Source organism: Anopheles moucheti, chromosome 3 (genome assembly GCF_943734755.1).
Source record: "Anopheles moucheti chromosome 3, idAnoMoucSN_F20_07, whole genome shotgun sequence".
Lineage (NCBI taxonomy): Eukaryota > Metazoa > Arthropoda > Insecta > Diptera > Culicidae > Anopheles > Anopheles moucheti.
The window spans coordinates 65,398,270-65,411,903 of NC_069141.1; the positions used below are offsets into that span (position 1 = coordinate 65,398,270).

The 13,634-nt window shown below is 44.7% G+C and overlaps 1 protein-coding gene across 1 annotated transcript in view; it reads right to left on the reverse strand.

The window, feature by feature from the left end:
- LOC128301017 (uncharacterized) overlaps nucleotides 1–13,634 on the reverse strand; it is a 113,902-nt gene that overhangs the window by 7,780 nt on the left and 92,488 nt on the right. Inside the window, exon 3 of the mRNA XM_053037311.1 lies at nucleotides 10,824–11,008. Coding sequence (XP_052893271.1) covers nucleotides 10,824–11,008 — 185 coding nt within the window. The remainder of the gene's footprint in view (nucleotides 1–10,823; nucleotides 11,009–13,634) is intronic.

Here is a 13,634-nt window from a genome sequence, read left to right on the forward strand (position 1 = left end):
AAAGAATAATCCATTTCACCGTGCAAGACACGGTAACACAGACGCCACACACGACCGTGAATCATGTGGCTAAACGAGCGACAAAGTTCTGCTACTTTCCAATGTGCTTATGGTTATAAAATAAAGAGCGAACCAAAACCAAAGGAAAAAAACACACACAAAACATTCTTCTCGTTCTCCGGGGGATGTGTCGGTTCCGGTTTTTGCTCCACGCAGCACGAGGAATGGAATGTTCATTCATAAATCATGACGATTGTTGGATAAAACCGAACCTCCACCCTACGGGTAGAACAACCCAACGCGTTTTGTGTGTGTGTGTGTTGAGTGTCTTTAGGAAAACCAGAGGAAAAATGAAAATCCACATGTTCGCAACAAATCTTCCCTCAATTCTACTACCCCTGCTTCACTTCTGCGGAGACGGTGGGGCTTCTGTTCACGAGCCATTTTGAGGTTTTCATGTTCGGTGACAGTTTTTTGAGGAGTTGCTCTCAATGCCATGGTACCGATGGAATTAAGTTTGTCATCCTAATTGATGACTCTTGAAATGTGTTTTTAAAAGGATGAGTTGAACCCTTTCACTTCGGTTTGTGGATGTTTTTTTTTGCTTTATTTACGTGTGTTATGTATCCTGTCTTTCCGCAATTGGTAATTAAGACAATTTGAACTGCATTTTGTCTGTTTCATTAGCGCTCAACTCGACCAGCGAAAAGTGGATTAAGCATTTCCTGCAATGCAACTGGCATTTCATGATGTACACAGAACTGCACCCGAACTGCTTCATCATCAAACACACATCGGCATGAAAAAGGCCACCAGCCGTGATCGTGCGAATTTCCTTCGCATCTTGTATTCCCGTGGAAATGCATTGCGCGCGTATGGGAAACGCAAACCGTGCAGCTGTAGCTCTGTCAGGTTAGACAATTGCACTAATCGGCCCGAACAGGCGAAGGCGCATCGCTTCCAATACCCTGCATCCTCTGCATCCCGTGTCACAACCGACACGCTACACATAAATCATAATCAACGCACACAACCATTTGCGTACCGTAACAGCAAACCCGGGCGGCCGAGGAAAAAGGCATCATCATAAATCATCAACACTTCTTTCCTTCCTTTGGGGCGTTCATGGTTCATCGTCGGTGATCGTACGATGCCCGCGTTGCAGGGAAAGGAGAATTAGAATTGTGCACACACCACGAATTGGAACGACCATCATCGCTCGAAGGTGGTTTCGATCGGTGTTTTACTTTCGATTTCGAAACGATCGGGCCACGATCGAAGCCGTTTGCAATGTGAGAAACGTTTCATTTGCTGCACTGATTGGGCAACCTCAGACGGGTACCGCCGTTTAAATAGATTGCTTCCCGGCACGAACACCTTGCGCTGTTCGTACGTACCTAATGCAGGGTTTGAAACGGTCACTTCATTTTGCGAGAAGATGAACAGCAAATTAATGCTGTAAAATTATAATTCATTCGACAACGTTTCGATTGAAATGCTGTCGTTAGCAAACATTTCTCAGTAGAGTAAAATCGAACTTTGTTTTCTTTTTTTCCCAAAGCCAAAGAAAAGGGACCACCATCGGTAAGTGCCGCTGTTAGCGGAAATGCATCTCGCTGCTGCTCGAGCTCGAGCGTAGGTGTGAAGTAGGTCAGATGCACACATGCACGTTGCATGCCTTCTCGGCTGCTAACGATGTAAGAAATGAGAGGAAGAATTGGACCAAATGGGTTTAGCGATTCGTTCAATCTACTACTAACGCCTCCTTCAATTGCTGCCATAGGCGGAAGGGCGCTTAAAAGGGTCTGGTTCAAAAGCATCCAGAACAGAATGTCCAATACGGTCTATAAAAAACTGACTGAGTTAACCGTGAGTCAGTTTACTATATAACAAATGTATGGAGACAAGGAAGAACAAGAGATACGAGCAATGTTGTGCGCCATAAACTCACGAAGCTCAGTAAGGTGAGTTCCAGCTCACAAGAGCTATCTATAGAGCTCACTATAGAGCTATTATCATATATATTTTACATGTCTATAAATGTTCATTATTAATTATTGGTAGAGATCTATTCCTACAGGGTTGATCCAATTTTCAATTTCCGATACCAAGAGCACAGAATATCTTCGAAAAAGAATATTACTAACCTTTTGTTATTCCACTTGTGCATATGGAAATAGGTCAATTAAGAAAAAATAAAATGAGAAAGCAAGCAGTGAATTAAGCTCCCGAATTTCTCTTGTTTTCTTGTTTTTCCCTAATACAGGCAGTCCCCGAGATACGCTATTATAGCGGACCGCTGTAACCCGAGCAAAATCCGCCTGCAATTTCGAATCCTGGTGCAATTTCGTTTATACCTCAAAGTCGTAGAGCCGACTTCCTTCTTTGTGCTTAATTTATGCAGCGAATCAGACAATTTTTAGACAGATTGCATTTAAATAAGATAAAAACAAATATTCTATGTGACATAACAAGTATTTTCGACTAATTTTTCACCATTTTGCACCGATTTTGTGCTATAAACTAGCTCAGCTGTCAAATGTCCGAATCCGCGTATAAGAGGAACCGCGTATCTCGGGGACTGCCTGTACTATCCACGCGAAAATACATCTTCAATGATCCAATTTTCATTTAAAAATGAAGTGATACTGATAAGCAATAGGTGAAGATCTCGAATCACGTTTAATGATAATGTGATTTTTTACTGGAGTACTTGTAATATTTGATTCCTTTTAGATTCCTCAAATTATTCTTAGGGGCAAAAGTGTCAGAATTCCAATTGATTCTGGAAGATTCTGTCTCGGAAATATACTTTCCGTCATATCCGACATCCGAGACAGAGCACATCGTTCCTGATCCACAGGTATCTCATGTACCTGTAAGCACCCCCCACATCATGTGTAGGCACTTGTGCTCGTTACAGTAGAAACATGACACAACAACCGTTCTAAAATGAAGATTTCGCACCGCAATTGCACACATTTCAGAAAAGGTTACATCTGCGCCAGCACGCCTACGGAACGATTTGCTCTCCGCGAAGGAACGATGCTATGTGCTTTGAGGTTGCCGAAATGCAATTCTTTAGCCCGCTTTTTCACCCACGTAACGCTCCACTTACGAAGGCACTAAATAGGAAAGGGTTTCGCTCCGAGGAAAATTGCCGCTAAAAGCTTTGTACGGGGGAGTTTTTTTTCTCTCTCTCTACCTCTCTCTCTCCGCCTACACCGAACCATAACACAAACCCTTGCAACCCTGCAACGGGCAAATTACGTCCATCGGGGAAAATTTATCCACCCCACCCACAGGAGCGAATCGAAATAAGGTCACGGCGGTGTAAAATATGAAAGGGAAGCAAAGAAAGGCCTCCCTTTCTTACCTTACTCGTTTCGTAGGCCAAGATTTAAGATGCAGCCAGATTAGTACCGAACGCTCCGAACGATTCCGGGATGATATTGATGGTGCACCGGTGGAACAGTTTAGAGGAAGATCAATCGTTTCGCTGGATAGATCCGACTTTCGGGCATCTAGTGTGGTGCTAAATTGCTCCGAGTACTTTTTCCAGGCACCCCCAACACCTGTGGGAGCGCTCTTTTTTTTCTCCTCACCATACAAACCACCTTCTTCCTGAGAAATGGGAATGGAACAATTAGTTTAATGGACTTTCGTTTTATTACACTTTCCCATCGATAGCACACCAAGCTATCGATCTCGGGATTAAGGTGCAATAAATTTAAACCCGTTCAACCGCGCCACCGCGCCACTCTCCCGTCTCGTCTCGTCGGCGCTGGAACACGGTGCACAGCACACCAGTCCGAAAGGAAACTGAACCGGTTTAGCTGAAGAAAACAGCCAGCGAAAGGGTGGTTCTTTGGAAAGGGAATTGTTTACCGGAAAAATTGTTTGTAATTAAGAGCAATCATGGTTCGGTTCGGGAATGTGGCATAAGCGGATCGGGGAGTTTCCGACAATTATTGAGCATCTTTAGCAGATTCAGATTTGTAGTAACGTTGCATAAAGTTGCACCGGTCGTAGCCGTTGGCTTAGCATGCAGGAGAGGCAAATAAAAAGCATCCATCAATTGGCGAACAATCCGCCTTCAGGGGAGATAGATTTAAAATTTGTTTATTCGAGATCAAAAGCATGTCTTTAAATAGCGTTTCAAATGGTAGATCAAAATAATTAAAACAATTTAATTAAATGCAAGAAAAAATATCAAACATTCCGTGTGTATTTGTTATTCGAATAAACGAAATACTTACACCAAAACCATACATTTACGATCGATATTCGCCGATTAAATGCGCATCACTTCTCCACAAGCTCCAACCACAATCTCTACTAACGCACAAAAAACAAACCACAAAACGCATTCGAATGCGCGAATACGTTTGCCTGGGACTAAAATATTATACTAATAAATCCATAAACCTACCCGGAAAAGCGATGTGTATATCGATTAAACGCTCATTATTGTCGTCATTCAGGCGCGAAATTTAACCGAAACAGCACTACACACCCCACAAACCATAGGTGACCACCACTGCCTTCTTTCGGCAGTGGCCCGATACCATCCGCATGCACCTCAAACCCGCGAGAAATTCCGTCTATCCACTAATTAGGCGCTCCAAACTACCGAATCACCTACGTATCGAAATGGGACCCAGGGGGTGCACCACAGCATCCAAGCGTGTGGTTGTGGAATGGCATGCCACCATCATTTACACCCCAAATACACCCCCCTTAACAGTGGTGTGTCCGGTGCGGTCAAATCGCACGTGATGTGAAACTAGATTGATTCAAATTCAGGCCGATTTTCCATCCGGTAACTGCTGCATTGCTGCAATTCCGTCGGGAATGTGTATTGCATGCGGTGCATTAGAAATTCTTTCCACTTCCCTCTGTTTCTCTCTGTCGCTCTCTCTCTCTCTCTCTCTCTTTCACACTCATACACGCACACGATAAAAAAAAAGTTCCATATCGCACCGGAAACTCACTCGGGTTTGCCCACAGGTAATATGCTATATCAAAAAAAAAATGCCGCCAATAAATATGCGAAACCGCTGAGAGTCATTTGGAAAAGCGGCTTTTTCCGAAATGCGGTAATTAGAATGTAAGCCATGATATGCTGCTGTGGTTGCGATTCGAACGCCCTCGATGTACCCCGGAAAACTCCACACCGATAGTCGCCCGGCTAGTCGTACCACCACTGTCACCATTCTAGCCTGCCATCGTCCATCCTCCCCTTGGGCCGCCGTGGTCGGTGTTATTTTTAACGATTGCACTGTTGCACATGGGAATTGCACTGCTACCGTGCGTGAAGCGATGCATTTAATGCACCGTGGAGTAAGAAGGCCGCGGAGGAAACTTCAAATTGCCCAAATTAAACACCATCACACTCGTGCGCTGTTTAAACGCTGTTTAAAACTTTAAACGATCACACACGGGACATTGGCAAAGTGGACGACTACTTGGATTTAATTTTCTCACCATCCTATCCTTTTATTGGTGAATCACTTTTTTCTCGCCGCCTTTCGGTTTACCACTGTTTGCAATCGATGGATAAGCTTGTACGCTTGAAAGTAAACCCGGAACTTTCAAGAGAGTGATCAGTTTGCAACTTGAAAAGCTGTTCCCAATTTCCCTGCTGAAAGCCATTCTGTGTGTGTAGCGCTAGTGGAGTGCAGCAGGCACACCAGTGCTGGAAGGATAGCTGAAGTGAGTGATACAATTCCCAGGCAGATAAAATGGTGCACGAGAGCACAATTTGAACCAAAGCAGCAACAACAAAAAAACCCGTGGCAAACATTTTATTTTCCAGCACTTTTCCGGCGAACCGGCGAAAGATGATCCTTCCCGAGCATCCTTCCTGCGTGTCTGTGGGCTAGAAATTGCAACAAAATTGCATCTTTGATGATAAGCTAACACAATGGCACACGGGAGGCACCCCGGAGGCGAAACTTTGCTGCAAAACTCTTGGACGAATGGCCGAATGGAAAAGTAAATTGTTTGCCGTGGCGGAAATGGAGTGTGGCAGACAGGGAAATGCAAACCCGGCTGGCTCCCCGGCGGTACTGTGCTCCGAAACGGATCCGAAACGGGTTGCAAATCCTGCCATCGGGTACACACATATCGGGAAAGTTGGATGATGCTGACTGATGATGTCGAAGAAAATGATGTTCCCCGAGTCTCTGCTGCCAGCAGAGATTGATGATTATGGTAACCAACCAGAAGATAAGGACAATGATCCGGATGCAGGATTACCGAGGATATGATGATGATGATGATGATGATGAGAGTTCGAATTCTGTTTATTTTCCGCATTTTGTTTGCGAGTAGGATAAAACATACCGTCTTTGTTCCCCCTCCCATTAGCATAGAGGAAAGTTTATTTTGTTTGAAATTTAATTTTCATGCAATCCCCTGAGCTGCTTGCTGAACGATGGCTGATAGTTTGTTTGCAAACACAACAAATCGATTGTGGTGATGTGGGATGTCATTTAAATTTCTGCAATTTTTACCTCTCTGACGATACAAAATGCATTTGTTTTAAACAATTCATCGAAGGATAAATGTGTTGAAATGAACTAGGCACCATGTACAAAAGCTCAACAGAACCTTGGAAAGAATTTAACGCATTGCCTACTACGTTATCTGCTAAGCAAACTGTTCAACGCACAGCGCCCCCTGGCGGAAAAAAACAAACATGCAACCGCCCATCTAAATGCGATAACAATTTCGTGCCCTATTTCGAGCCCTGCCGGATGCATTGCCACGGCCCTCCTGAAGCGGATATCTCAAGTAGCTCTTTTGTTGGGGGCCCTGTTGCGTAAAGCCAACCTTCCGCGAACCGAGCTACGCGGATTATTATACGGTTCAGTTAACAGTGATTATGCTCAAGTGAGCAATTCTACAATCGTGCCCTTCTTCCTCGTCCACCCCCCGCCTCACTGCAACACCACACAAACGGTCACTGCGCGCTCCTTTTGCGGGAAGGTGTTGGAAGGCGAACAAATGGACGCCGCCGCCGTCGCCGCCGCTAGAAGGAAAACTCCTGCTCGCGTGGAAATGCTCGAACCAAGGCTTGAAACAAAAACCCAACGCCACACCGCCTACACCCGGCGAACAGTCAAGAGCGGGGAAGAAAATTTGCAAAGGAAAATAAAGGGAAAGAATGAAAGAAAAAAACACACACAACGCACACGCTCTTTCCGATGTATATTCACGCGGCGCACTCGTTATCATTATTGCATTTTAAATTGAAACCATAAATTTCGTCGACTCCTTGCGAGTGGGGTGTTGCACTCTCGTCGTAAAATTTTCGACCGTACCGTGGTCACCGGGTTTGGTGCTAACGCGCTGGGAGGTGGTGGTGCGTTGAAGGTGGATAAAAATTGCAACATATTTATCATCGTAGGGTTGGTTCGCCGGCTTGCATGCCCCCCACACGACGGTGTGTTTTCCTATGTTAGCATTTTCACGCCTTTTTTTTACAACGGTCCCGATAACGCGGGGAGGGTCCATTTTGCGACTGAAGTTTGGGGTTTTTGCGCGCGCGAATTTGCGTCCACCGTCCGTCCCGAATGGATTTCTGGCGCGATTAGGGGGATGCTCTTTTATTTCCGGAACAGTTTAGATGCTTAAGCGGATTAGTGTTTGTGTGTAAAAGGGAGTTTTAAAATGTCGCTCTGGGTTTATCGTTCAAAACGGAAAAGGATTACTTAACGGGCTTTCACTGTCAGTTATTAAATTATTTTAAAAATAAATTGTCTTCAAATTATAAAAATAAATAAAATAAAATAAATAAATAAACAAATTGTTAGGATTTTTTTTTCACTAATTAATAGCCTTCAGCACCTTCAATCGACGGATGCAAGCTAATGTTTTTGACTGCCAACAATCAATAGCTATCGGCATTGAAAGGATATCACTAAAAAGCTCAAAACTAAGCAGGAAAAAACAAGAGAAAACCACAAACAAATTTAACTATCAGAAGCCTTGTTGGGATACAAATACCTTTGAAGACCGTTGTTTTTGTTCGCATGGACAAGAGGTCCTTTAGGATTTTTTTTTTTGCTGTCTGAAGGTCGGTTCCGAACGGATTCATCCACTTTTTTTAAAGCTACTAAAAGAACAAGCGGAAAAGCGCCCAGCGAGCCCCGAAAACAACCAGGCTAAATGAAGGCAAACGCGAAAAAAGGCACCGTGGATGCCACTTCAACCAAAGGTTCCAAAGCAATCTGCGGTGAATAAAAACTAAATCCGATTTGTGGATCGTTTTTTTCTCGTCGTTGCTTTTGAGCCACAAATAATTCTATCTCCGTGGCCCGTCCGTTGTTCCGGGTACACGAAGCCAGCAGGAGAATTGGCTTTTTTCGTTGTTGTTTAGTTCTCGGGACGGGTGATGTGGTTTTCCAACGTCGTGAAAAGATTTATCTCTTGATGCTCTCTTGCTGCACAGTGAGCATTTCTGTATTTTTTCGACACGAGAGGCAAAAACAGCATTCCCATGCACGACACGACACGGGGTGTGGATATGCTCGTTTTGGGATCGTGGCAAACGTTTTCGGTGTGTGTTGCCAAACAACGCACAGGACAAACACATGCACGCAATCGTGTGCGGGAGAATTGGAGAAGATACGCAAAAAAAGCCAAACATTATTTTGTTCGCTTCCTTTGGCATCATGCACAAAAGCTTAAGGGGCTTTTAAACGGCAGACACTCGGATTGTGTTTTTTATATTTTCACCATTGTACAATTGTGTGCCATATCACACTGTTGCAAGCTTAAAAGGTAACTGTCTGTCTGTGCTTTTTTGTTTAAACTTCTACCGAAACTTTAAAAGCGACAAACGCATTAAGGCTTATTATTTAAAAAAAATAGATTTAAAATAAGGAAAGAAACATAAAATTATGTTTTGATGCCAAAAGTACACCTGCTAACACAGGTATTCTAACAAAAAAAACCTATTGACTCTATTGGGCTTAACACTTTAAATTGATTTTAACAACTTGATAAAGCAATCAATTTTGATATCGGTCGCTCTTATGTTAACGATGCCTGGCGAATGTCATCTTAACGATTGAGTGTATGAGTGTGTGTGTGTATATGCTTTTGCATCGTTTTTCCCCACATCGATTACAGGTTGACATCGAATTTGACTTTATAACCTACCATTCATTCTCCTCGGAGGCTAGAATGATTGGTACGCAAGGTGATTCCGGTTACTGCAGTCGCAAGAAGAGCCAGAGCAGAAGCACCAAAGGAAATAAAAAAAAAACAAACTCAACGAGAACGAACCGTCGACAAACAAAAAAATACTAAAAACTCTATTTCAGGAGCTTTTTTCCCCCATACACGACTCCACGAAAGCCTGTTTACCTTTACCTACGCGAAAGGACCTTTTAAATCGCTTTTCCACTGTCCCATCACTGCCGGGGGTTTTTATTTTGCCACGTCTACCGGCAGCACCGTTGGGCAAGTTCACCTGCACACACCAGTTTGATGGGAAAAGTGACTGCCAAATCTCCCTGCTAGGCTTTACCAAATGCCCAGCCTTCCCAGCCGTACGCAGTTCGTAAATCGATATAAATAAATTGAATTCATATTTTATGAACCTCTGCCTTCGACTGCGAGATGCACAGAAGGGACACACCGAACGCAGCAGCCACTATGTCCTGGGGTCCTTTAGACCAGCTACACCAGCTGGGTACCTGGGTTGGTTTTTACTCCCTCCGGAACGAATCGTATGGGTCGAAGAAGCGACACACACAGAAAAAAAAATAGCGAACCGTCCTGTGGTTCATGATCAATCCTATTTGATGGGATAATGATGATTTACTGCACACTTTTTGCCGATCCCTTACAGCACGGTGCCGGGAAAAGAAATCCACACGGTACGGTTCGGTAGAAGAGAGAGCAAAAAGTCCCTCCATACATAACCTCGATCAACCTGTTTTTTGTTAGCTGCTTTGCTGAGCTTTTTGAAATAAAATGAAAATAAAGTGCCAAAAACTAAAGCGGATAACCCTCGTTACTTGAAAACAACATAATTCCAGCAAACAGCAAGCAATACAACAGACAGGTTTTGAGAACAATGTTAGCCCCCTAGAAATGGGTAAATTAAAGCAGTAAGATCTTAACGTACCTCACCACCACCGGGCACCGGGTGATAAATGAAGCAAAGTTTTCACCACCTAGAGTCATTTCTTCCGGGCGCTAGAATTTGCATGTTAATGTACAGTCGGTGCTTTTCACCCTCTGCTAACCTCTGCAGCTTAGCACTTGTTTCACACTCAATGCCCCTCCCCCCCATCCTGTATATCGCGGCGAGTTTTCCTAACACGGCGGAACTTATTTACGGTGCACCATATTTCCCGGGTCTCCCATTAGTTTCCAGCAAACCGTCCGCACCGTGCAACACATACACACTAGGGACAGCAGCATGTATCTCTCAACACGGGTGGCGGAAACAGGAGAAAGAAAGAAAGGAAAAAAAACGCAAGTAGAACCGGCCAAAGACAATCGACAACAAAGTTTTTCACTGTTTTTATTTCCCTTTATTCCACCGGACCAGATGTTTCCTTGCCCGGAAACTCGGCAGGATCTTACGAATGGGTGGCGCGAAAGTGCGAAACTTTTCGAAAAAAAGACGATCCGTTCCTTGTTCCGATCCACTCTGCGGAGCGTACGTATTTTGAAATAGTACAAGGAAAAGTGCCTTTTTTGTGTTTTGTTTTTTTTTTTTGGAACGAATAAAACAAATGTACCGAGGGACGGCTATTGAAGTTAGTGGAGTGGATATAGCGTGCGAGCAGCGGACTTACCTATCATTAATAAGGCAGCGGTAAGATGAGACGTTGGTGAACCGGCCAGCCCCGTAGCGCCGAGTGCAGCACCGCCCAAGGCACAGGCCACTCCACCGAGAGCCACCACGGCAATGAGCGCCCTCAACGGTGGTCCTGCGAACCAATGACCGCAGCACCCTTTACGCGACCGTTCCGAAGGTGAACTGAAATGGGAAACATCGAAAAAAAAAACTCATTAGATTTAAATCATGCTTTACTAAATTTTATGTTAAAAATCCTCCTCATTCGCATAACAATTTAATTTAAATCTTTTAATTACCGTACAGCGCAATAAGCTTTTCAGAACGCCATTGTAACCTGATCGGCTTATCCCGACCGTAATCCGGATAGACACGGATAGAATGCACTACTGTGAACAGCAATTTTCCGCCCAAAAAAAAACGTAAAACATTGTAACAACGCACTCGCGCCTTATGAGTGTACACATGTTTTCCACCCAGCAGCAGCACCCCGACCAACTTTTGTTGTGCCATTTTCGTTGTGCAGGACCTTTTGCAAGCAAGCGCAAACACAATCGTACCCGGAAAAGGCGAAGGAACATGATTAAAAGCCACCCATCAATAATGGCAATTTTAATCGCACAATCCTGCGTTTCTCCGCGTGCACGGATTTTGGATTGGATTGGATTAATTAATTATTTAACCCGCTGTTTGTGTGCCTGTCTTCGAAGAGCGTCCCAGCGGGCCCGATATTGGGAACATGTTTGCACTGTTGCCAATATGGGCTCATCCGTCGTTCATCCGTTCAGTTCAGTTGGTCCGCTGACTGATGTAGGTAGGGGGTCATAATTTTAAGCAGTCAAAAATATTTTCCACACAAGCGCCACTGCACAGATTAAATGCATTGTTTGCGGTAGTTTGGATGCATGTCGGCACATAAATCACGCTTCCACGTCCAATCTTGCAGCAATTCCCGAAACAAAAAAAAGGCATACAGTGAACACGAACAGCGGCACGTACGTACGGTGGAAAAACGATTTTCTGCTTGATGTTTCATTAGCATAAAACAGGCTTTTTCCACCAGCGGAAAAGCGATCCACAATGCCATTCTAGTGGGGGGATGGTTTTTACCGTGCATTCCTTCAGAATTATCATGTTATCTGCCTTTTTGCTTGCAATGCTGCCAACCGAAACCGGAACAAGATGTGAGTTCCGGGCGTTTTACATTTATTCTAGCTGTTTTTAGGGCGGGAGCGCTAGGAAAAAGCTTAAACTATCAATGCGCAAGAAACGCGCATACACGCGTTCGTTACATTGTGAATGTTACTCACACACACGGGAACCATCCCCCCCCCCCGGAAAGGAGGGCGCTGCAAAATGTGCGGAAAATGGAAATCAGCATCCCGCAACACGTCTTCGCTGTACCGGCGTGGCAATGTGGCTTCCAGCAAAGAAAAGGACTCTGCAATGCAGGACGAAAATTCCATCCTGCCGAAAGCAAAACAATATCCCAAAATTCGTTACGGATGTGCAGCATCCGGAACAGGTGTGGAACATTGGATCCGGCACATAAAAATCACAAATGCATTATTCCACCTTTGGCCTTGCGGACCCTCATCATGCCCGAGCGGGTGGCCGCAATCATAACGCAACTATGATTTTTACGACGTTGTTTACACTGCATAAGTAACACATGTCCTATAGGCGATATTCGAGGGAGGGAAAACCCTCGTAGCCGCAAGGAGATAACGTCCAACATTTTACGACCTGCCTTCACCGGCCTGAACCGGCTCGGTTGAAATAAATGTCACCGGCGTAACGTCATTAGGCCGTGAAAATGACATCGGTCAAGTTGGGGCGATCCTCCGAAAAACTTGGGAGTTGGGGTTTTGCCCGCAGTAGATATATCGAGCAGGCTTACGTAAGGCTGAGACTTATCATCTCCAACAACAAACAAAAAAAAACAACGACACATTCATTCGATGACAGATAGCCGGAACTGGACGAGAAGTTTGCAAACCATTAGGTCGTCCAAGAGGCAAGATCGTGTTCGAGTGGTTTGGGGTTGCTTCCCCTGGAGGACAAAACTAAAAACTTTTCTCGCCCCGAAAAAGGACCAGAACTTTAATGGTTCCGGCTTTCCGGCTGTGTGTCCTTCACGGACAAGATGAAGTTCTCGAAACTGGAGTGGAGTGGTGTTTGTTTAGCTGTTCATCACCGAGCGCGCGCTATTGCGGACTATTAAGTCTGGCCTTTATGCTAAACCGATGTTCAATAAAACAAACCTTGATAAACTCCGAACTACAGGGTGGTCCATAAAAGTATGGGGCTATAAAAAAAAACTTTCTCTATTGCATAGCGTTGCTGCCTTTTTTTTTGTTCGCATGTCTATTACGACCAGCTATTTGAAGATGTTTTTCCTACCAAAACCGAGTGGCATACCAGACAGTCAATCGAATTTGCGAAACCATCATTCCGCGGCGCTGGTAACAATTTTAGCAATAGCCCAACCATCGGAATGGGCAAACCGCATGCAACCCTGCTAGTCAAGAATTTACAACGGAAGCAATCCAGCACACCCGCGGTAACTCCCAAAAGCACCGGCGGAATGTTAACTGGCGCCGTAAATTAACCACAATCAACTGTCGGGCTCGGGCTGATCGGTTCGGGGTTTTCAAGCGCTCTCTCATTATTTGCACTCGAAGGCGCAACCAAACAAACCGCAACGGTTCGAACCCCGTGCACAGTGCTCGTCCAGATTCATCGACATCATCCCCCCCCGGTAGGTTACGCTCGAGCCAGATGGAGCCCGCCAGACGAATCGGCATCG